Here is a 21,451-nt window from a genome sequence, read left to right on the forward strand (position 1 = left end):
TCACTCTCTCTCTCTCTCTCTCTCTCTCTCTCTCTCTCTCTCTCTCTCTCTCTCTCTCTCTCTCGGCAAGGATTCATTGTGTAGTCCAGGCTGGTCTGGAATTCACTATGTAGAGTACACTGGCTTTGAACTTGAGATCTGTCTGCTTCTGTCTCCCGGGTGCTGGGATTAACGGCATGTGCCACCACACCTGGCTGGGTTGTTTTTGAGATGGGGGTCTTATATATTGCCCAGGTTACCTTCAAATTTGTGATCTTCCTGTCTCAGCCTCCTGAGTGCTAGGATTACAGGCCTGCATTCCCATACTCAGGTCTGAAGTTTAAAATGCTTTAATAGTTCTGAAGGTTAGAGACTTCAAACCAGGAACAGGCAAGGCTAGGCTCCCTCTGGAGGCTCTGGGGGAGATTCCATTCTGGGCTGTCCTGGTCTCTGTGGCTGCAGGCATTCTGGGCTGTTCCTTGGCTTGTTGCCACAACACCCCAGGCCATGTCTACCTCCATCTTCACACCACTTTCTCCTCTGTGTGTGTTTTCTGCCCTGTGGATTTCCTGCATGAATTTACTTGGATAACCAGGGGTACTTGTCTCAAGGTCTTTAAATGCATTACCCACATCTGCAAAGGCCCCTTTTCCAAACAGCACATTCACAGGTTCTGAGACTAAAGATGGGAATTTGTCTTTTCAGGGGCCAGCATTCAGCCTAGTACTCAGGACAAGAGAGATAATGAGGGCAGAGCTATGCCAGATCACATGACTCAGCTGTACCTGTTAACAGGTACAGAAGGAACACAGCTGGATTGGGGTCAGGGCCAGGATCCAGAGGGATGCCAGATTATTCTAGGCATCTTCTGTTTGGCCTCTGCCCTACTTCTGAACTGACACTTCTGACTCATTCAAATTTTGATTATTTACTTGTGTGTGTGTGTGTGTGTGTGTGTGTGTGTGTGTGTAAGACTGTATGCTTACCATAGCATGCATGTGGAGGTCAGAGGACAACTTTCAGGAGTCAGTTCTCTTCTTCTACTTCATTAAGGCAAGGTCTCACTGTGCAGCCCTGCGGCACTGTGAACTCCAGACTAGCTTCTGCCTGATTCTATCTCTGCCCCCATGTCCCTGGAGGAATGCTGCTATTAAAGGTGCATGCCACCACATCCAGCTTCTTTACACAGGTTCCAGAGATCAAACTCTGGATATCTGGTGTGAGTGGCAAATGCTTTGACCAGCTAAGCCATCTTGCTGGCCTGCCCTTAGCGTTTTAGTCCTGGATTACTGAAGTCGATTTTCTCTTCCGTGAGAAAGAACCACTGTTTACTCAGCTCACATTTACATCTCAAGCTTCTCCAGAATGTTCCAGGCCCTGCACAGCTGGTAAGACACACTCTCACATGGAGGATCTGGGCTCTGCTCATGCCTTCCTGTGCCCTGCACCATGGCTGCCTCCGATCATGAGGAAATATATTTATTTTCTTAAGGTACCTCAAGAAGGTTTTATCAAAGCAGTATATCTAAAACTCACAAAGCTCTGTCTGCTACTTTTTATTCCAGAACTACAGATTGGAACAGACAATTCAGCAACTTCCGGAGGTGTTTTAGGAGTTTCTCCTGTTCTTCTGAGTGGGATAGAGCGACAGACAGGCTGTTGTTTGTAGACAGAACAGGCTCCCTGACAGCTGTCGCCTTAGTTGATACTTTAACTTCTTCCAATGGCAAATGTTTGCTTCTTCACAGGATTTAGTGTGGAATTCATTGAGAGCTGCCTTATTTCTTCACCCTTCCTACATCCAGAGTATAATAGCACAATCTAGCTGTGGCCAAAAGGTTGGCAGTAAAAGACCCAGAAAGTAAGTGTGAAAAAGGAAGACAGAAATAGACAGCTAATTCTTTTTCTGTTGGAACCATCAGAAAGGCAGCTCCAGGCAAACAGGAGCCCGCACGCTGCCCCCCTCATCCATGACACTCTGGCTGCATTCAGAGGTGCTGGCTGATGGAGGCCTGTTTAAACCATTTATAAAGGGCATGTGGAATTTGAAATAACATCTGAAGTAGCCTCTAGCATCTAGACATAGGCAGTACTTTCCAAATAGACAGCCCCTTGCTCCCCTGACTCTGAACACAGAAGTTAGTATCTCTTAGCCATATTTTCTTTCCATGGCACAAAAAACAATGCCGACTTCACAGGGTGCTTTGAGATTCCAGCGGACACTATGAAGAGATGCAGAAGTTGTAAAGATACTACTAGGTGGTTCCAACTTGCAGCACTCCTTGCCTCCTCTTTCTCTCAGCACAGCCTAGACATATGCCAAGCCATCCACCTCTGTACTGTGCCACTCATCTCACAGCTAGAAGGACGAGGTGGGGAAGCCTGTGGGACAACTAAAGACTTCTGCTTATAGAAGGTGAGTGGTTTACCTCTCAGACCCTTTCACAGCTCTGCCTAAAGGCAGGCCCTGAGTAAACCGTTTGCCTAACCTAAATAAGGAACCAAGGCACAGAGAGAGTGAGTAACCTGGTCAAGGCCAAACAAGCTAGAAACAATCAAGTTTAAATTCAGGCTCTCCAGATAAAGCTCATGCTTGCTGTCCTTAATGTTCTATGACTATCTGCTGTAGTTTAATATAGTTTGTCCCCTGAAACTCATGCTGGGCTCTGATTGTCACTGTGGGTGTGGGGAGGTGAGACCTTTAGGAGGTGATGAACTTGAGGCAGGGGTTATTAGCTCTCCCTAGGCAGTAAGGGAACAAAGGCTTAATGTAAAAGTACAAGCTAGACACGTTAATGTGGGATGAAGACAGAATTTCAGCTAACAGACAGCAGGACACCAGTGAGGGTCAGCCATGGTCAGCAAATGAGCCACATTGGCAGCTAACAAGGCAGAAATCAAAGATAGAGAGAAGGGACTTGGATGTATGACCACCCCCTAGAGCGTGTGGGTCCTCCCCGACTCAGTCCATGATAGGCCCAGGGATTACCCAACTCAATAGAAAATACCTTAGGCTTTGCCCATTTTCTACTTAAGACCTTTAAAAACCTCAATGGTAAACATTACCATTGAAATCTACCTGATGACGTTATATCCATACACAGGTGCCAAGGATCCAAGTGCAACCAACTATGACTAGTAATAATCAGATACATACAGACTAGAGATGCATGTGCCAACATCTAAGCATTATTAGCAAAAACGATGAGTCTTGCTGTAAGAAACATAAATGGAGATCTTTTTTAAAGGTTAAAAACTCATTCTATGTCTTACAGGGTTTATACTGAGTTCAATACTGTATAACTGTATTAATTCAACTGTGAACCTAAAAAATTTACAGACATTTTTGAAAGAGATGTATCTTTGCTCTGGAAATTGTTATTGAGTATGTCAAAGCTGTTTTAATGAAATGCCTCTTCCTAAATAAAAAAAAGAAAGAAAGAAAGAAAGAGAAAGAAAGAAAGAAAGAAAGAAAGAAAGAAAGAAAGAAAGAACCTCAATGGTAGGGCTGAAGAGATGGCTTGGTGGCTAAGAGCCCTGACTGCTCTAGCAGAGGACCCAGATTCAGTTCCCAACATTCACATGGTAACTAACAAACTTCTGTAGCTCCAGTTTTGGGGAATCCGATGTCCTCTTCTGACCTCCACAGGCATTGTACACATGGGTGTATTCATATACATGTAGGCAAAACATTCATACACATAAAATAAAAATAAGTGGCTGGAGGGACAGCTTAACAGTTAAAGAGTACCACCTGCCTTTGCAGAGTACCAGGGTTTGAATCCCAGCATCTACACAGTAGCTAACAACTATCTGTAACTCCAGCTCTAGGAGATCCAATGCCCTCTTCTGTCCCCCATGGGCATTACATGACATGGGTGCACTTACATACATGCAGGCATAACACTCTTACACAGAAAATTAAAATTTTAAAATAAAAATAAATAATTTTTTAAAGCTCAATGGCTTTCCCCTTTTTGTGGGCCCCATCACTCCCACTTTTCCTTAATTTCTCATTTTTCCTTGATTTTCTTTCGTGAAACTTCTTTCACTTGACTTACTCCCATGTGTCTGTGTCATTAATCATCATTGAAGTAAGACATGGAGCTGGAGAGGCACTGACTCAGACTGACTTTTGGAGACCACTGGTTTTCTAGCTCTGGAGTGCTAGAGTCATCCACTTGTAGGCTGAGAAAGTGCCCGTCACTCTCTAAGATCTGCACCAATGAAAGGGATTACTGTCTTTTTTTCTGGAGTGAGTTTTTGTTCTCCTAGGCTTTGATTAGTCATCAAAAACAGGCTGCTCTGAAGCAAGGTTGCCCCTGGTGCTTTGTCTCTTCCACTTGCTGCCATTGAAGCAGCCCTAGAGCCTCATGAGAGGACAGGCTGCCACCAGCACTTTAATCGCTTGTAGACTTTACTGCCTCCAAACCCAAACAAACCTCTATTCTTTATAAATTTCCAGGTCTCCGTTATTCTGTTATAGCAACATTAAATGAACCAGGTCAATGTGACGAAACAGGAGGTTCTCAAGGTCACTCCAGCTTGATGTCCTGTGGTATTGATGTAGTCCACACTTTAAAAAGGCACACACACACACACACACACACACACACACATATGTATATATCAGGACTAAACATTTCCTCCTTCTCTTCCTCCTTCTCCTCCTTTACAGTGCCTTGTAGCCCAGGCTGGCATCAAACTTGCAATCCTTTTGTCTCAGTTGACAGAGAGTTGGGATTACAGGTATGTACCACCATGTACCTCTCTCTGTGCACCACTACGCCTGGCTTAGGTCTAAGTATTTTCACTACTCAGCTGAAAATATTGACACCTGAACATTGAACTTTAATTTGTTATTGCAGTTTAGCAAATTCTCCCCCATTCAATTCACCTGCCTTCTGGATTCTGGCACTGAGCCCAGGCTGGCTGTGAACTCTGGAGTTAGCATAATCTAATAGCCTGCATAAATTAACTCTCATCAGGTGACCCTGGGGGAGCCCAAAACACCACTTTAGGTTAGCCCAGGGACAGCAGGGTGAAAAGAGCAAGCTGAGTCACTGCAGCAAGACATAACCAGCAATAGAGCTCTCCTTTCACATCCCTGCTAGAGTGGGTGTAGCGTTTGTCTATTGTTTTGACAGAACTCGCTTTCTGATTTCTAATTTTCATGCCAAATGATAATGACATATTAAAAAGAGAAGGCAGGGCCCTCTTTCAAACCAGGGGCTTTGTGGTCAGTTGCTTTCTTCTTTCTAGTGCTCTCTTCAGCTGTCCTGTCCTTCACAACTTCACATCACCTGCTTAAGGCTTTCAGTAACAGTTTCTCAACAGCTAGTGAAGAGAAGTCAGGGCTACAGAACTCTCACCAAACACAAGCCATTCCTATCCAGTTTTGTCTAGCTCAAACTGGCTTCTGAAATGTGTTCCTTTGAAATTTCCAGGCAGGAAATATAAGGGGGGCAGTGGAAAAAAACAAGAGGAAACAGCAATTACTCATATTTTATGAATTTTAAAATAGCAGTTCTCCCTCCCACTTAGATATCCCTGAGCTCACTTCATGAATCCACAGAACTGTATGCACGGGGATCATTCTACCTCTCAACTGCTCGCTTATTCATTCACACTAACTCATCACGACACTGAGCGCCTCCCGGCGCCAGCACAGGTGCTTTGTGTTTACTCTTTCATTTTAGTTCTCCTTTTCTCCTTCGAGAAAGCAAGTTCCTTTAACACAGACACGTGTGTAGGGGGGAATCTACGCACAAATGCACGGCTCCCTGACCTTTTACATGCGGCAAGTCTGGTATAGAAGGGGCAGGTTCAAGTCAATTCAAGAATCAAATACAAGAACAAATTCAGTTTAAAGAACTGAAAGTCAAAGGCAGAGACTCTAACCACTCCCTGGATGTGTTGGCTGAAAGTTTAAATAAAAAGAAAAAAATGAAAACTTTGACCAAGATGGTGTTTTAGCTTTCACATTTTTTATTTTAACAACTTAGTGTGTGTGCACATGATGTATGTTTGTGTATGTGCCATGTATGTGAATGCACATGCATTCATGCAGAATATTTTAAAGTCACACATTCAATGGCCCTTTTCTTTTGCTACCTCCATTCTTAGTAAAAATATATAAAGCTATAAATATTTAGGGCTGTTTCATATCTTTGTAATTAAAAAAGACTAAATATCTCCAAGAAAATGTAGTGTATATACAAATGCAACACACACATAATTTTCTCATATATAAACATGTACTACATTTTCTTTAGGAAGAAATATTATGCCTTCAAAAGGGATAAACTCATGATTTGTGATAATATGGAGGACATTATGCTAGGCACAGGAAAGCACGCAGTGCATCATTTCATTTAAATGTGCTTTCTAGAACTTGAACTCGTAGAAGCAGAAGGCAGGATTATACTACCAGGCACTAGTAGGTTGGACGAAATGGGGGGCTGTTGGTACAAAGGTACAAAGTTCCAATTACTTGAGAAGGGATTCTCAAGACCTAGTCTCAACATAAGGACAAGAGATAATACCACCTCACTGTAACACCTGGCCCTCTGCACCTGCGCTCTGTGGAGTCAACCAACCTAGACTGAAAACACGCCAAGAAAAACTGTGAACATGGACAGAGTTTCCTTTTTGTCATTATTTCCTAAACACACAGTATAGAACCGCTAATACAGTATTTCTGTTATCATCAGTAATCTAGGCAGTTTGAAGGATAAAGGAGGCATGTATAGGTTATAGATGAATGCTCTGCCATTTTATGTAAGGAGCCTGTGTGTCCTTGGATCCTGTTATCAGTGGGGTCCTGGAACCCAGGAACAACTATACATGAAACTTGTCAGAAGAGCAGATCTGTGTGCGTGCATGTTCATGTGTGCAATGTGTGCAGGTATGTATGCATATGTGTGCACGTACATGTAGAGGCCAGAGGACAACCTTGGCTGTTTTTTCTCATGAATGCTGCCCACCTTATTTTTGAGAAAGGGTCTCTCTCATTGGCCTTATCCATTAGGCTGACTAGTGAGCCTCAAAGATCTGTCTCCACCTTCCTGATGTTGGGATTACAAGTACCTGCCATCACTCCCAACATTTTCCTGTGGGTTCTGGTGAGTGAAGTCAGATCCTGGAGCACTGGACTGGCTACTATATCTCTCCAGTCCAAGAGAGTAAATTTTAAATCTCTTGTTATCTACACACACAGAGAGAGAGATAGCTATATGAGGTGGTGGAAAGCTTAGCTTGCTTCTGATTACCAGTCACACTATATGCAAATATCTAAACACAGTATACACTATCGATATATCATGTTCATGTGTCAGCTACATCTCAATAAAGCTAGAGGAAAAGTTATGTAAGGCATTGCATGACACGGGTGCACTCACATACATGCAGACAATATACTCATACAAATCAAATAAAAATGATAAATAATTTTTTTTTTAAAGTTTAAAAATTTTGTGGATGTGAAACAAAAATGTAAAATGTACTATGGACAGAGGTACTCCTTGTCACTCTTGTGAGCTAAGGGAACTAAAACTGTCCACTCATTGCTGAAATCCAAAATGGTGCTGAGGGAAGTGCACACAGCACAATAGAAGGAACTTTGCAATCTGCTCACCAGGAAAGTGGAAGGAAACCACTGGACCCGATCAGGCTGTCTGCTGGCCTGGTGTGGATCCCATATACATCCCACCCTCACCAAGGAGAAACTTGCCTTATACTCGCCACAAGGTAAAACTGGCCCTGGAGCGGAGTTCCTGGGGTAGGAAGTAAGCAGCAGAATATCCTTAACCAGGGCAGGTGAGTACAAAGATCCCTGGGAAATAAACACGAGACAATGCTCTACCCACAGTCCAGAGCACCTGAGGGAAACTAGCACACAAACAATAGCCCATAAAGCCAAGAAGGGACAAATCCACTATGGACAAAAGACAAACCACAGAGCAACTTGAAAAGGGCTGTAAAGTAGCACCTTAAAAACAAGGAGGCCAGCCCAGGGTGGTGGTGCATGCCTTTAATGCCAGCACTCAGGAGGCAGGAGCGGGTGGATCTCTGTGAGTTCTAGGCCATGCAGGTCTACACAGCAAGTTCCAGGCCAGCCAGGACTATATAGTGAGACCCTGTCTCAACCTCTCCACTCCCCACCTCCAAAAAACAAAGGAGGCAGCTGCATGTCTCTTCTAGCACTCTTCCAATTGAGCTTGCTACTGTGGAAATCTTGCAATTTTCAATGTCTAACTTGTAATTTCCAGTGATGTGGTTGGAGATAGTGCATTGCTTTACAGATGCACTGGGTACAGCCAAGTCCCTCTGAGCCAGCAAGGGAGAGCTTCCAAGACTCCCGAGCTTTGGTGGCATGTTCAGAAGCTTAAGCAGAGTCCAGGCCAGTGTGCAAGGCAGAGTGGGCATGGGCGACCAAAGGGGGCAGCATGGATTTAAAAACCGGGCTATCCTGGGTCAGAACACTTTTCATTGACTGAGAATGGGACAGCAGGTAGACTCAAAACACGGTCCCTGAAAATTGAACAGTTTTAGAACTAAATCTAGGTTAATGGTGAAATAAACCTGCTTTCTTAGTCACAGAAGAAATGTAAATGTTTACACTGATAAAGCAACTATGTATGCAGATTAAAGTGGGAGATCTGAAATATAAAAATGACCCTTTAGGCAGGCGTGGTGGTGCACGCCTTTAGTCCCAGCACTTGGAAGGCAGAGAGGTGGATCTTGTAAGTTTTGAGGCCAGCCTGGTCTATGTAGCCAGTTTCAAGCCAGCTGGGACTACAGGGAGACCCCATCTCAAAAGAACAAAAAGTAAAAGTGAAAAACAAAACAAAAAAACCCCGACCTTTTGGTGAATGGGTGTCCCACTTACTAAGCATTCAGGAAAAAAGTTGAGATGCTGGGTTCATTCCTCTTGCCATTGCTGAGAGAAACTCATAACGAAAAGCATTATAAAAACCAAATCAATCAATTTCAAAGACACACTGAAAAGAGTTCCTGTGGGTTTTGAGCCTGCAAATCCCAAAAAGATGCTGTAGCTCCTCTGGTGGTTCCCTTGCCCCTTCACTGACCCTGTCCTCTCTGTGGGGAAAGGGCCTTACAAGAGATGCTTCAGAGCAAGGGATGGGATGGGTGCGGGATGACACAGTCCACTCCAATCCCAGCCAGAATGCTGGCTGAAAGAGAAGGAAACCCTGGCAAAAAGTTAACAAAGTGGAAAAGCACAGTCATTCCGTGAGAACAGAGCTCCCAGGACTCATGGTACATTAGCTTTAGCTCCTAGGGGCAGAGGAGATAGCTCAGTGGGTAAAAGTGCTTGCCATACAAGCAGGAAGACCTGGTTCACATTCCCAGAATCCATGTAAAAGCTGGAAATACAGCATATCGCTAATCTAACATTCCTTCCTGAAGATGGGAGGCAGAGGTGGGAGGGTCCCTAGATGTTCCTGGGCCAGCTAGCCTATTGGGAGCAGGGGGAAAGGCAATAAAGAGACTCCATCTCAAATAGGATGGAAGGTGAGAATTGACACCTGAGGTGGTTCTCTATCCTCCACACGTGTACCGTGGCATGCATATGGCCATATTCACACATGTGAATGTTCACGCATGTACACACACACACACACACATACACACTACATACATCCCAATTAAATACTGAAGAAAAAAAAAGCTCTACTCTTAACTCTGAAAAGAGGCCTAAAGAGGGTTCCTTACATGTCAAACCCACAGCAAACTTTGATTCTACAATCATGGACTTGCGTAGGTGGCAAGGTCCCTGTCTGAGACAAGTGTTCAAACAGAGAGACCGTGTGCTGAGTCACCACCATAGAACGTTCCTGAGGTGGACAGTTTCTTAATTACTGCTTCCAAATCAAGACAAAGGCACATTCTTAGACCAGAACTTCCCACGGGGCAAAGGCAAAGCAGACAGAGCCAGTAACTCAGAGGCCTCTTGGGTTGGAAATCCAGCTTTCTGGCAGCTCCCCACTCCCACTTCGTGAGGCAGGACATACAATGACTGGCCCCTACTGCCACGGTTCAGACACCAACAAATCCTGCTAGCAGAGATGTACCGGAAGGAAACAAAGAAGCACTGTGTATGCACCTATTATTTTGGAGTTACCAATTCCATCCTCTGTTTCGTTGTCTTCTTCCTCCTACTTAATTCTTTCTGTGCATTTTTTTTTTCTGTTAACTAGAACACCTCATCCCATTAGAAAAAGAAACTTTCATCAAAAGTTTGGCAAAGCATAGAAGTTGGAAAATGGGTACGCAGCCCCAACTTTAGCTGGGGAGCTATTGGCAACTGATAACTGCTGGGAGAGGGAGAGTCAGTTTTCTTCAAGGCTGTGATGCTACATAGGCCAACCGGGCTTGAGCAGATGATCCCACACCAAAGGACATTTGAGGGTACAAATGTGACTTATATATGACAAATTGGACATATACAAATTTGACATATATATGACAGAGTACATGAAATCAGGTTGAGAGGCTATAAGCTGGGTGCAGATGGGGAGGAGGGTTGAATACAATCAAAATATATTGTATGAAATTCACAAAAAGTCAATAAAAAGAAAAAGAAATATTTCTTAAAGTTTGTTGAAAGGAAGGAAGGAAGGTGGATATTATAATTGTTGAGAAAGTAGCTGCTGCTTATTTTGGTTAGTAGGGTAGTAGAAAGTGGGCCTTGGAGCCAAAGAGATGGAGCTTAAGTTTCTCATCTGCTCCTTTTGAGACGATGAAAATGTTCTGGAACTAGACAATGATGATGGTTGTATAACACGGTAACAGTACCGTCACTGAACTGTATGCTTGAAATGGTTACAGATGAATTAAAGACACCAGCTGTGTGTCTTTAGGCAAGTAATCTGGTCCATCTGATTCAGCTTCCTTAGGGGGAAAATGGGAATATTACCAACTACCTATGTTGGTAGACAGATGCAAAAGTTGAATAAAACAATACATAGAACCAAATATAGTTCTCACCATCTGGCAGGCACACGAGCTTTTCACTATTGAAATATTCAGAATTGATCCTTATGATGAAATTGGATATGAAAACAAATTCTCTTAAAGTGAGAAGGAGGATTTCCCAGGTAAATGTGCACATCTTTACCTGCAAATTCTTGGTGATTGAACCTTGTATTTTAAACTTTATATGAGGTAGACTTTACCTGTCGGCTTCCTTGCTTGGAGGAGCAGCTACTTGTACTCCGTGAAGGTGAAACCAATTTTTGGGACACACCAAGGTTCTTCTCGTCACTCATCATGAACAGCTGGCTAGTCACTTGGTCCCAGCACGGTCAAAACGCCATTAGAAGACAGTGGGACTGAGAGAAGGAAGCCCACACAGGCAGACAGACCAGCTCTTATCCAGTATGCTTCAAACACATTTTGGAGGTCTTGGAGTAAATTCCTAAAACAAAAAGAAGAGCAACTGAAGAGGCTGGAGAAGTAGAGAGCTTCATCGTCTCTGTTTAGCTGTGCAGTGCCAATACACACACACACACACACACACATACACACACACACACACACACACACACACACACACGTGTGGGCCCCAGTGCTTAGCTACCACAGGGCTGTGAAGGCAAAAACACTTCATACCTCCCTAATTCTGTATAAGTGGTTTGTAATATGACAGGTTTAAGAACATTAATATGGCTATTTGAATCCAGACCCATACAAAAATCAGTGTTATAGACAATTTCCAAACCACGGTGAGACATTACATCGTATCCACTATGATAATGGTAATAAAGAGAGAGAATAACTGGTGTTGGAAAGGATGTGGAGAAATCAGAACTCATTGTTGGTAGAAGGAACATAAATTGATGTAGCCGTGAAAGAGAAGAGTTTTTGCACTTCCTCAAAAAATGCAAACACAGAATTATTGTATGGTCTACAACTCTATGTCTAAGTATATATCCAAAAGAACTGAAACCAGACATCCAAGTGAAAAGTTATATACTAATGCTCATAGCAGCATTCACAAGATCCAAAGGTGGAAGCAACCTAGATGTCTACCTACCAATGAGTGGATAGACCAAATCTAAGAAAGCCACAGAATGAATATTATCCAGATAGTTAACAAGAATGAAGTACTCATACATGCCAAAACATGGATGAACCTTGAAAATACCACAATACATGAAAGAAGTCAGATGCAAAAGATCACACCTTTAGAAGGTTTTATTTATTTATTTATATTTTATTTTACACATATAAATGTTTTGCCTGCATGTATGTAAGTGCACCTGTGTGCAATACCCACAGGAGCCAGAAGAGGGCATCTAAGCCCCTAGACCTGGAGTTAAGGATGGTTGTTAACCACCATGTGGGTGCTGAAAACCCAACCTGGGTCCTCGGCAAGAGCAGTGCTTTTAACTGCTGAGCATCTCTCCAGTCCCAAAAGATCACATCCTATAATATTCTGTTTATGTTACATAATACAGAGTCAGCAAATCCATACGATGAGGTAGAAACTTAGTGGTTGCCAGGGGTTGGGGACAGGGAAGGATGGGGTACACCTATTTAATGGCATGGGGTTTCCTTTTAGGATGATGAAAATGTTCTGGAACTAGACAGTGATGATGGTTGTACAGCACTGTAAAAGTGCTAAATGTCACTGAATTGCATACTTGAAATGGTTAAAACATGAATTCAATGTTATATGAATTACATAATAACTTTTAAACCCCTTCTTTTTTATTATTATTATTATTTTTTTTTTTTTTTTTTGCAGAGGGAGGTTGCGAATTTCTTATTCTAAAGGGTTTTTTTCCCCCACTCAGACTTCATCCTCTCCCTTTACTCTCCGGAAAGAGAGAAGAACGATCATCCATGGCAAAAGGCGGTTGCAGCGAAGCAACACCAAGAGCCAGCCTCTTGAGCAGGAGAGAATGCTACATCTCCTTCTCGTGGTTTCTGGTACTCTACACAGTCAGAGAAACTTCTCTAGTAATGAACTATAGAAACGATCCCTGAAAGTATAGTCTTCCTAAAGGATTTTTTGAAAATATCATCTTAAAAACAACAGAAATATGATGTAACAAAAACTGGGAGAAAGCAGAATTGTCCATACTATTAGCATACTAGCAACTGGACACAGACTACTCATGGTAATACAGATTCCCACAAGTACTGCCTCTTTTAATCAACAGTCCGATGGAGAAGATGACAGAGCCGCTGATAAGTTATGCCACTTGTTGGCTCATACAGCTGGCAAGGGGAAGGTACTATGCCAGCCCTTTAACCATGAGCTAGAAATGAACACACGTCTGATATGCTACGGTAATAACAGCTACACCACTATCTCTGGAACCTATGAGTCTAGAAAGTTTTAGGAAGGAGAATATTCCAAGCCAGCTTAGAGCCATAGTGCCTGTTCCCTTCTGAAACAGAATACCAACCTCCAGTGTGGCCAAGTACCAGGGACAAACTGGGTACCATCACCCCTCCCAACTACCCTGTGTCCAAGTAGCCATTGAGGCTGCCAGCTGCCACCTCTGCACTATAGGGAGTCTTATGCTGAGGGTGGCTTCCCTACACTTCACAGAGGAGAAATCCCAGGAAACACTAGCTTTATCCAGGGCCCTGGGTTAAGAGCAACAGATATGCTTGGTTTGGGCTTCAGAAACCAGGACTGTATTCAACACACTAAGTTCAAATAAATTCTACAACTTTTCCACACATACATGGGTGTTTTGTCTGCATGGATGCAAGTGCACCTGTGTTGTACAATGACTTGGAGGTCAGAAGAGGCATCAGATCTCCTGGAACTGGAGTTAGGATGTTTGTTAGCTGCCATGTGGCTGCTGGGAATCAAACCCAGGTCCTCTGCTAGAGCAGTCAGTGCCCTGAGTCAACTCTCCAGCCCTAACTATAGTCTAATTTTTAAAGAAAGATGTAATACAATTGTCCAGGAACCAGCTAGTCAGGTAGGATATCAAAAATGGGGTTAATTAGTAAAAACTCAAATATCATATGACTTCCTAGCATTTTACTCTCTAAAAATGATTATGTTCAAGTCATACACTAAAATCAAAGCAATGAAGTAAAATACGTAAATCCTGGAAAACCAGTTAAGGCACCTATACCTTCAGAAGCCAATTCTCATGTCACTCTGACATGGCGCATCTCTGTACTTATTATAGGGCATACCACTCAATGACCATCCCCAAAGCAAACCAACACCACCAGCCTCTTCATAAAGTTAGCTCTACTTATGGGGTATGACTAAATGCAGCTGAATTAGAAGCAAATTAAACTAGCTAAAAATTGCCAAGAGAAGCTATAAAGATATTAATAGCTTGTTTAGTAACAGTGTTGGCTGTTGTCTGAAAAGGGGGGAAGAACCCAATGGTAATCTCAATGAGAGAGAGAGAGAGAGAGAATGTGTGTGTGTGTGTGTGTGTGTGTGTGTGTGTGTACAGTCATCACTACGGTAACATGTCCACAATGGACTGGGAATACTAACAAAGGATTTCTGTTTATGTATGCCAGTTTTTGTTTTTCTAAGCCCAAGGTTATGATAAAGGAGTGTATGGAATGAGAGATGTGTGTGAAATGTGAAGGAGGGAGAAGAACTTGAGCAATAAACTGAGTCACGGGCATTCTGAAGCTGTGCCAAATCAGAGGGCCATACCCCTGACTTGGGCAACTGATGAAAAGAGCCATCTTTATCTCTTGGAGGGACGTACTACTTGAGTCAAGGCACTTAGGAAGCCAAATTCGATACTCACGGAACTTGGCACTTGAGGTGAAGACCTCTGCCAGCACTGCACCCCTCCCTGTTTTCCTTTCTCTTCCCACATCCACTTGGCTAGGGCAGCCTGGACATTCCCTGGGATCTCCCTACTGCACCTCATTGGTTAAAATGACAAGTGTGGCTTTGAAAGGTAAATGAAGCTCAGTTCCAGGAAGAGGGGTGCTTACGGGGCAGAACAAAGAATGGAGGAGCAGTGGCCCAAGTCTAGGGACCCCACTTACCAGTGTGGTCACTACACCTCCTCTCAGGACCTCTGCCTGTCTGGGCTGGGTCCACCAGCAGGAAGGACTTGGCAGGAATCCCAAGACAGAAGGCCTCAACTAAGCATATCTTCTATTCTGAGTAGTTGTCTTGACTGTGCTGACCTAGGAAATGGTGATGATAAATTCCTTAGGAGGGATGTGGGGCCAGCAGCCTGGACTGCTGAGTCAGGAATCTCTGGGATGCTGAGATGGGGACCTGGGAAAAACCTTTATGTGCTCTCACCCATCTGCTAACCCTTAGATAGAGAACTCTTAACTCAAGAAGCTTACTGATTTGAACAAAATGTAATCACTTCCCTGCCACACACTGGACAATTTAAGGACAGTCATATCTATTTTTCTATCACTGAGGTACAGTAACACGCACTGATCTTTAGGGCACCCACCCCCCAAAAAATCCATATTTTTGCAGCTACATGACTAATGTCTGGCTCTAGAAACAGAACACTCTGCAGCCTCCCGGAAGTTCTAGGGTCTTCTAAGGCCAATTCCTTGCAGTGGACTTTGCACATAAATCTCACCCACCAATTCTTGTGATGTGTTGGAAGGACCATGCAGGTTCTATGGATGCTTTTGTGCATTCTGCCTATTATGAGTGTTTGACGTATGACAGAATTCAATCTCAGGCCTGCTTTCAAGTCAGCATTATTACCAGGTTAAGGAGGAAAAAGCTCATAACTCCCCCACTTCCTCAAAATCATGAAGTTTCCACCTCCAAACTGAAAAGTCAGATGCACTCACGCCAACCAAAGATATTCTACGGACCTTTGGAGACAAGTAAGGACTCTCACGATTGTCCTCCTTCTTTGAGAAACCGACGTGTCAGGCTGATGAAAAAACAGTTTTAGCTATAAGTCCAGGGGTTGCAATATATGCAAATGTACATTATCTTGGAGACGCCACCAGGGAAAAGAAAAGATTCCCAACAAAAGATAGGGAAGGACAAATGACAAGCATATTGCCAAGGTGATCTATGATACATTTTTGAAAACTTTACATAGAGAAAAAACAACATTTGGGAAAGATGTGCACGCCACAACACGCCTTGAAGGAGCCAGCCCTGGTTTAAACCGGTGCCCTCCTGCTTCAGACGTCCAGATTGCACCTTGAAAAAGACATTTACTTCTTCGAGTGTTTTTTTCATTGTACAAAATGGGAAGTAATCCACTTCTCAGGGAACAATAAGAATTGAGAAAATGAAGTTAAAGTGTCCATTTTGAACAGAGCAGACACAACAGATGTGCGTTCTTTCCTCCTCGCCTGCATACACAGCACAAGAGACTTCTAACTTTCTTTCTGCCCAAGTTAAATAAGGACTGAATAGAATTTTAAGCATTTGTGTCTTCCAACATATTAACATTTCTCCAAATCCACACCATAAGTGAGAACAGACTATTTTTAAGTCATTAAAGCAGTGTGCTTCCTCTGGAAGAAGACAAATACAGAAGGGTAAAGCCACACAACTGATCATCACTGGCTGTTCCCAAAAAGCAGCTGAAGAGCTGGGAGATGGCTTAGTCCATAGAGTCCAGAATTCAGACCACCAGCACCCCATAAAAGCTGGGCAAGGTGGCCCATGTCTATACTCCCAGCATGGGGGAGGAGGAGACTGGAAGATTCCTAGAGCTTGCTGGCGAGTCAGTTTAGCCAAACTGGCAAGCCATGGGTTCAGTGAGACACCTTGTTTCAAAAAAGAAGGTGGAGAATGATTGAGGCAGGCATCTGCCCTCAGTCTGGCCTCTACATGAATGTACGCACACATACGCACACACACCTGGGCCACCTAGGCGATGGCAGCATTTAACAAAGCTACTTGTCCAGTCACCTTTTCACTATAACTCACATCCAAAAGACCACCACTTTCACCTGCCACCCAGAAAACAGTTACATCTCTTTTGCATCAGTCATCTCTCATGGACCTTGGATCCTCAGCCCTTATGGTCACAGATGCACAACTCTCAGAATCTGCCCTTGTGCTTCCCTACCATAAAGACAAGCTATAGGTACATTCTGGCCAGAACAGAAGGCTACAGTTATCTTCCTTGCCTTGAGCACACTGCAATTGCTACTGTATGTGCCTTTGTTTTTTGTTTTGTTTTGTTTTGTTTTTGCTGTTGTTGATTGTTTTTTGGTTTTGAGATAGGGTCACTCAATGTAGCAGAGGCTGGCCTGGAACTCAGGCTTCTCCTGCCTCTGCCTCCTGAGTGCTGGGATCCCAGGCATGCACCACCAAGCTTGGCAACTGCAGTGCTTAATACTGCTTTGGGCCTTGGCTTTGGGGGTCCTCATAGCTCTTTCTGGCCCCCTACTGTCTTACAGTTCACTAGGACTGCCAGGCCACAGGAAATGCTGTGAAAAGCTGGGCTTTCTTTTTCTGAACAGAACTTCTTTACTTCTTTTAACCGAAATCCTGTGTCATTATGATTGTCATTATTGTTATTAAATTCTATTGTGCTAATGTTGACCCACATCTGGATATTCTGTGAGTAGCTGTCACTGTTTAATATGTTTCCAGAGTGAATTATGTGCACATTAAAGTTTGAGAGATATAGCTAGTAGTTTCAACCCTCCTTCTCTTACCCCAGACCAATACTTGCATTCATGTCTGTGACGTGGCAGATGCTCTTTCATTATGCCAGACATGTGCTTTTCAAAGGGTTTTCCTCAGACAGGCAGCATCAGCCTCACCTGGGAACTTGTTTGAAACACATAGTATCAGACCCCACCACAGACTACAGAATCCCAAAGGCAAATGGATCTCAGCAGCCTGTTATAGCAAGTTTTGCAGGTGATTTTGATGCACAACTCTAAGCACCACTTTCACGAATTAATATTTCATCCACAGCCTAGAATCCTGAGTCTCTGGTATTTATTTCTCAGGGGATTGAGAGAGACCCTGACCTCCTTTCCAAGGAAGATTCTGTCTGTCTGCTTAGCTACGCCTGAGGCAGAAGATGGCAAATGTCAGTTCTCTTTGCTTCCAGCCCCCACTGCCATGCTCAATCACCTGGCAAGATTTTACAGGCAGCTCTCCAGAAAAGCAAAACAGAGTGTGCATCTAGCTCAAAGCAGACCATCCAGCAGCCAAACGGTAAAAGGGCATGACCCTGACCTTCAAGAACTGCTTCACTTACCCTGGCCACTGGTTGTATGTCTTGGGCTTTAAAAAATGAAATAAATTATTTTAAATAAATAGGTAAATAATCAACCTTATGATATTGAGAAATCTTTCCTTCCAGGCCCTGTCTGAGACAGACTCCTGGCTTGGGGAGTGACCCTCCCCCCAGTTCTCAGGTATAAGTTTGAAGAAGTAAGAATAGCACATCTGTGGTATTTTTATGATCTGGTAACCTAACCACAAAAGGACACTAGGGTGACTCCACATGCGTAGGTAAACCATAACTGGTTCCTATTCTAAACATGAGCCATTTGTCTGTTGAGTGATAATGCATTTAAGAATCTCGAAGTAGATGAACAGAACTCAGTGTGGAGTTAGGCTTCGTCCCTGGATGCCCATCAGAATGTCCTAGGGAGCTTATGCAATGTCAGTTTTAAGTCTGGGTTGGGGCTGGGCTTTGGTGTCCTCTGGGGGTTCCCAGGTGCAGTCAGAGTTGAAACAAATTGACCTAAAGTTTTCAGAAATTCCCTTTCTCTTTCTAGCAGCCTCTAAGTAGCCCCCCATCCTTAGGCTTCCGGTACAAATTTCAATCACCATCATCCAACAGTTAACCCTCAGAGGTACCAAGAAGACTGAGGAAATTCCGTGCCCTCCTGTGTGTTTGGGCTTTCGGCACTGGAACCCCTAATGAAGCTGAGCACCTGTCTCTACCTCCTTCCTGTCTTGGGTCACTTCAGTGTTACCTACTCTTTCCACTTGGCAGCTCTCTTTTAGAAAAGAGATAAATAACAAGAAAGATTTAAAAAATATGACTCTCTGTTTAGCTTAAAAAAAAAAAAAAAAAAGCCAGGCATGGTGGTGCATGCCTTTGATCCCAGCACTCCGGAGGCAGAGGCAGGCGGAAGCAGAGTCAGGTGGATCTCTGAGTTCAAGGCCAGCCTGGTCTACATAGTGAGTTCCAGGACAGCTGGGGCTACAGAGAGACCCTGTCCCAAAAAGACCAAAACAAAACAAAACAAAACAAAACAAAACCAACCAAAAACCACACCCAAAAGTTTATCTTTCATTTGTGCATCTAGATCTGAGAGATGGACTTGCAAAAGTGTTTTCTCGGTTCTAACCTTTTTTTTGTGGGTCTTAGCTTATTGCTAACATTAGTTCTGTAAACATTATTCTAGGATGTTTTTGCAACACTTGGGGTTTTCCCTGATTATGAGTCAGTGTACCCTTCCAGTTCCTCTTAAATGCATATTTGTATATATCTATGACACTTAATATGCTTCATATACTTATCTTTATTTTATTGTGGTCAGAGCACCTGACATGCATTCAACAGATTTCAGGTGTATCTTACTGGCATTATTAACTATAAACACAACATTGTACCAGATCTCCAAAACTTGATCACCTTGCAAAAGGGAAACTGTGCCCACTGAACAGTAACTTCCCATTCTCTCCCTACCTCCTGGGCCCTGGCAACCATCACTGCTTCTGTGGCTATGACTATTTCAGACCTCTTATATAAGTGGAGTCAGGCAGTATTCATCCTTCCTCGACTGGCTAATTTCACTTAGCACATGCCCATCAGTGCCTGATGCAAGATTTCATTCTATTTACAGGTCAAATAATGTTCCTTTGTGCATACAGGCCACACACTGGTACTGTATTCTTTTAAATTTTCTAAAAATTTATTTATTGTATTTATGTGTATGAGTGTTTTGCCTGCATGTATATAAGTACACCACCTGTGTGCAATGCCCAAGGAGACCAGAAGAGGGTATCATAGTCCCTGGAGTTACAGACAGTTGTGAGCCATCATGAGGGTGCTGGGAACCGAACCTAGGTGCTCTTCACCACTGAGGCATCTCTGCAGCCCCTGGTATTGTATTCTTTATGTACTCATCTGTCCCTGGGCATTTCTGTATCTTTGCTACTGTGGCAGGGCTGCAGACATGGAAGTGCTATGATCCTCGTCAGGTTCGTGTTCTTACTGGCCCTTCCTTTTTCTCACCCATTCCTTTTACTTTGGCAATCTACTTATGCCCAAAGCTTTGGTAAGGCAGCTGTCCACTCTCCCTCTTTTCCCTCCTCCCAGTCCACCCCCTGCTGAGTGACCTTGCATTAATCCTTCCACTGTCAATTCTCCTGATAGTTTGTCACCCTCTTTTGATGATGCCTGCTACTGACTTCCTGAACAAATGCCGCTCCTCATCCACACAAACTCCCTCGCCCGGATTCCCAGATACTGCAGTGTTGCTCTCCTTGACCCTTGTCACCTCCAATTTATATGCTATTTTTTGGTTTTATATTCTGTTATTCTCAAAATCACCCACGAGACCTTGCAATTGACCTTTTTCCTCTCATCACTTCAATCCATCTTATATTTCCTTATCCTGGTCACCTTCCCAGCTCTCTCCCTCCCTTTATTCCTAGTGCACAGAGGGTAAGTCTAAGTTTCCAGGCCACATGTGAAACCCTCCACAACAGTTATATGGAGGACTTGGACTCCTCCTCTTCTGCCATGTACTGTATGTTACTAAACTCGTGAGCTATTTCCTTACTTGAAAACAGGCATTGATGACAGGATAACATCCCAGGGTTCCACAATGACTGAAATAATGCTGGTGAAGCACTCAGTGGGTCCTTAGCAGACATTACTCAACTGTGTTTTAGCTGTTATTACTTAAACTCTGTCTCTAAAAGTTCACATATGTGTACCTTATGTCCTGCTCTCTCCCACAGCTACACCCCTTTACCCAAGCTCATCCATCTTCATGGAGCACCCTTCTCACCCACATTATCTCCCCGACTTGTGGAAATCAACTCCATCCTCCAAGCCTCATTTTAGCCATCATGTTCTCCATGGAATTTTTTCTCCCTTCCTCCCCCACCCCAAATGGCTTTGTTTCTCTTTTGGACTCTGGCTTCACTTCAGCACTGTGAAAGTATTAGTCATGTTTCCTGCAGGTTCAGTCACTCTTTGTGTCCTGACTGCTAGATGCTGGTTCTACATCTTACAGATTGCATTTTATTTATCTTTGCATTCTGTGGGAAAGTTAAAAAGATTGGTAATTGCTGGACGTGGCGACGCAAGCTTTTAATTCCAGCCCTTGGGAGGCAGAGGCAGAGAAATCTTTTTAAGTTCGAGGCCAGCCTAGTCTACATAGTGAGTTCCACGCCAGCTGGGGTTACAGGGAAACCCTGTCTCAAAAAGACTGAAAGAGAGAAAGAAGAAAGAAAGAAAGAAAGAAAGAAAGAAAGAAAGAAAGAAAGAAAGAAAGAAAGAAAGGAGGG

At 43.4% G+C, this 21,451-nt stretch overlaps 1 protein-coding gene and 1 non-coding gene across 2 annotated transcripts in view; both read right to left on the reverse strand.

The window, feature by feature from the left end:
- Osbpl3 (oxysterol binding protein like 3) overlaps positions 1–21,451 on the reverse strand; it is a 201,525-nt gene that overhangs the window by 91,880 nt on the left and 88,194 nt on the right. The window contains exon 2 of the mRNA XM_008841547.3: positions 11,178–11,419. Coding sequence (XP_008839769.1) covers positions 11,178–11,273 — 96 coding nt within the window. The 5' untranslated portion in view covers positions 11,274–11,419. The remainder of the gene's footprint in view (positions 1–11,177; positions 11,420–21,451) is intronic.
- Positions 12,792–13,005, reverse strand: LOC115071782. Its single transcript, XR_003850859.1, has one exon. It is a non-coding gene; the product is annotated as a small nucleolar RNA U3 (small nucleolar RNA).

This window comes from Nannospalax galili, unplaced genomic scaffold (genome assembly GCF_000622305.1).
Source record: "Nannospalax galili isolate Female #2095 unplaced genomic scaffold, S.galili_v1.0 scaffold158, whole genome shotgun sequence".
Taxonomy (NCBI): Eukaryota; Metazoa; Chordata; class Mammalia; order Rodentia; family Spalacidae; genus Nannospalax; species Nannospalax galili.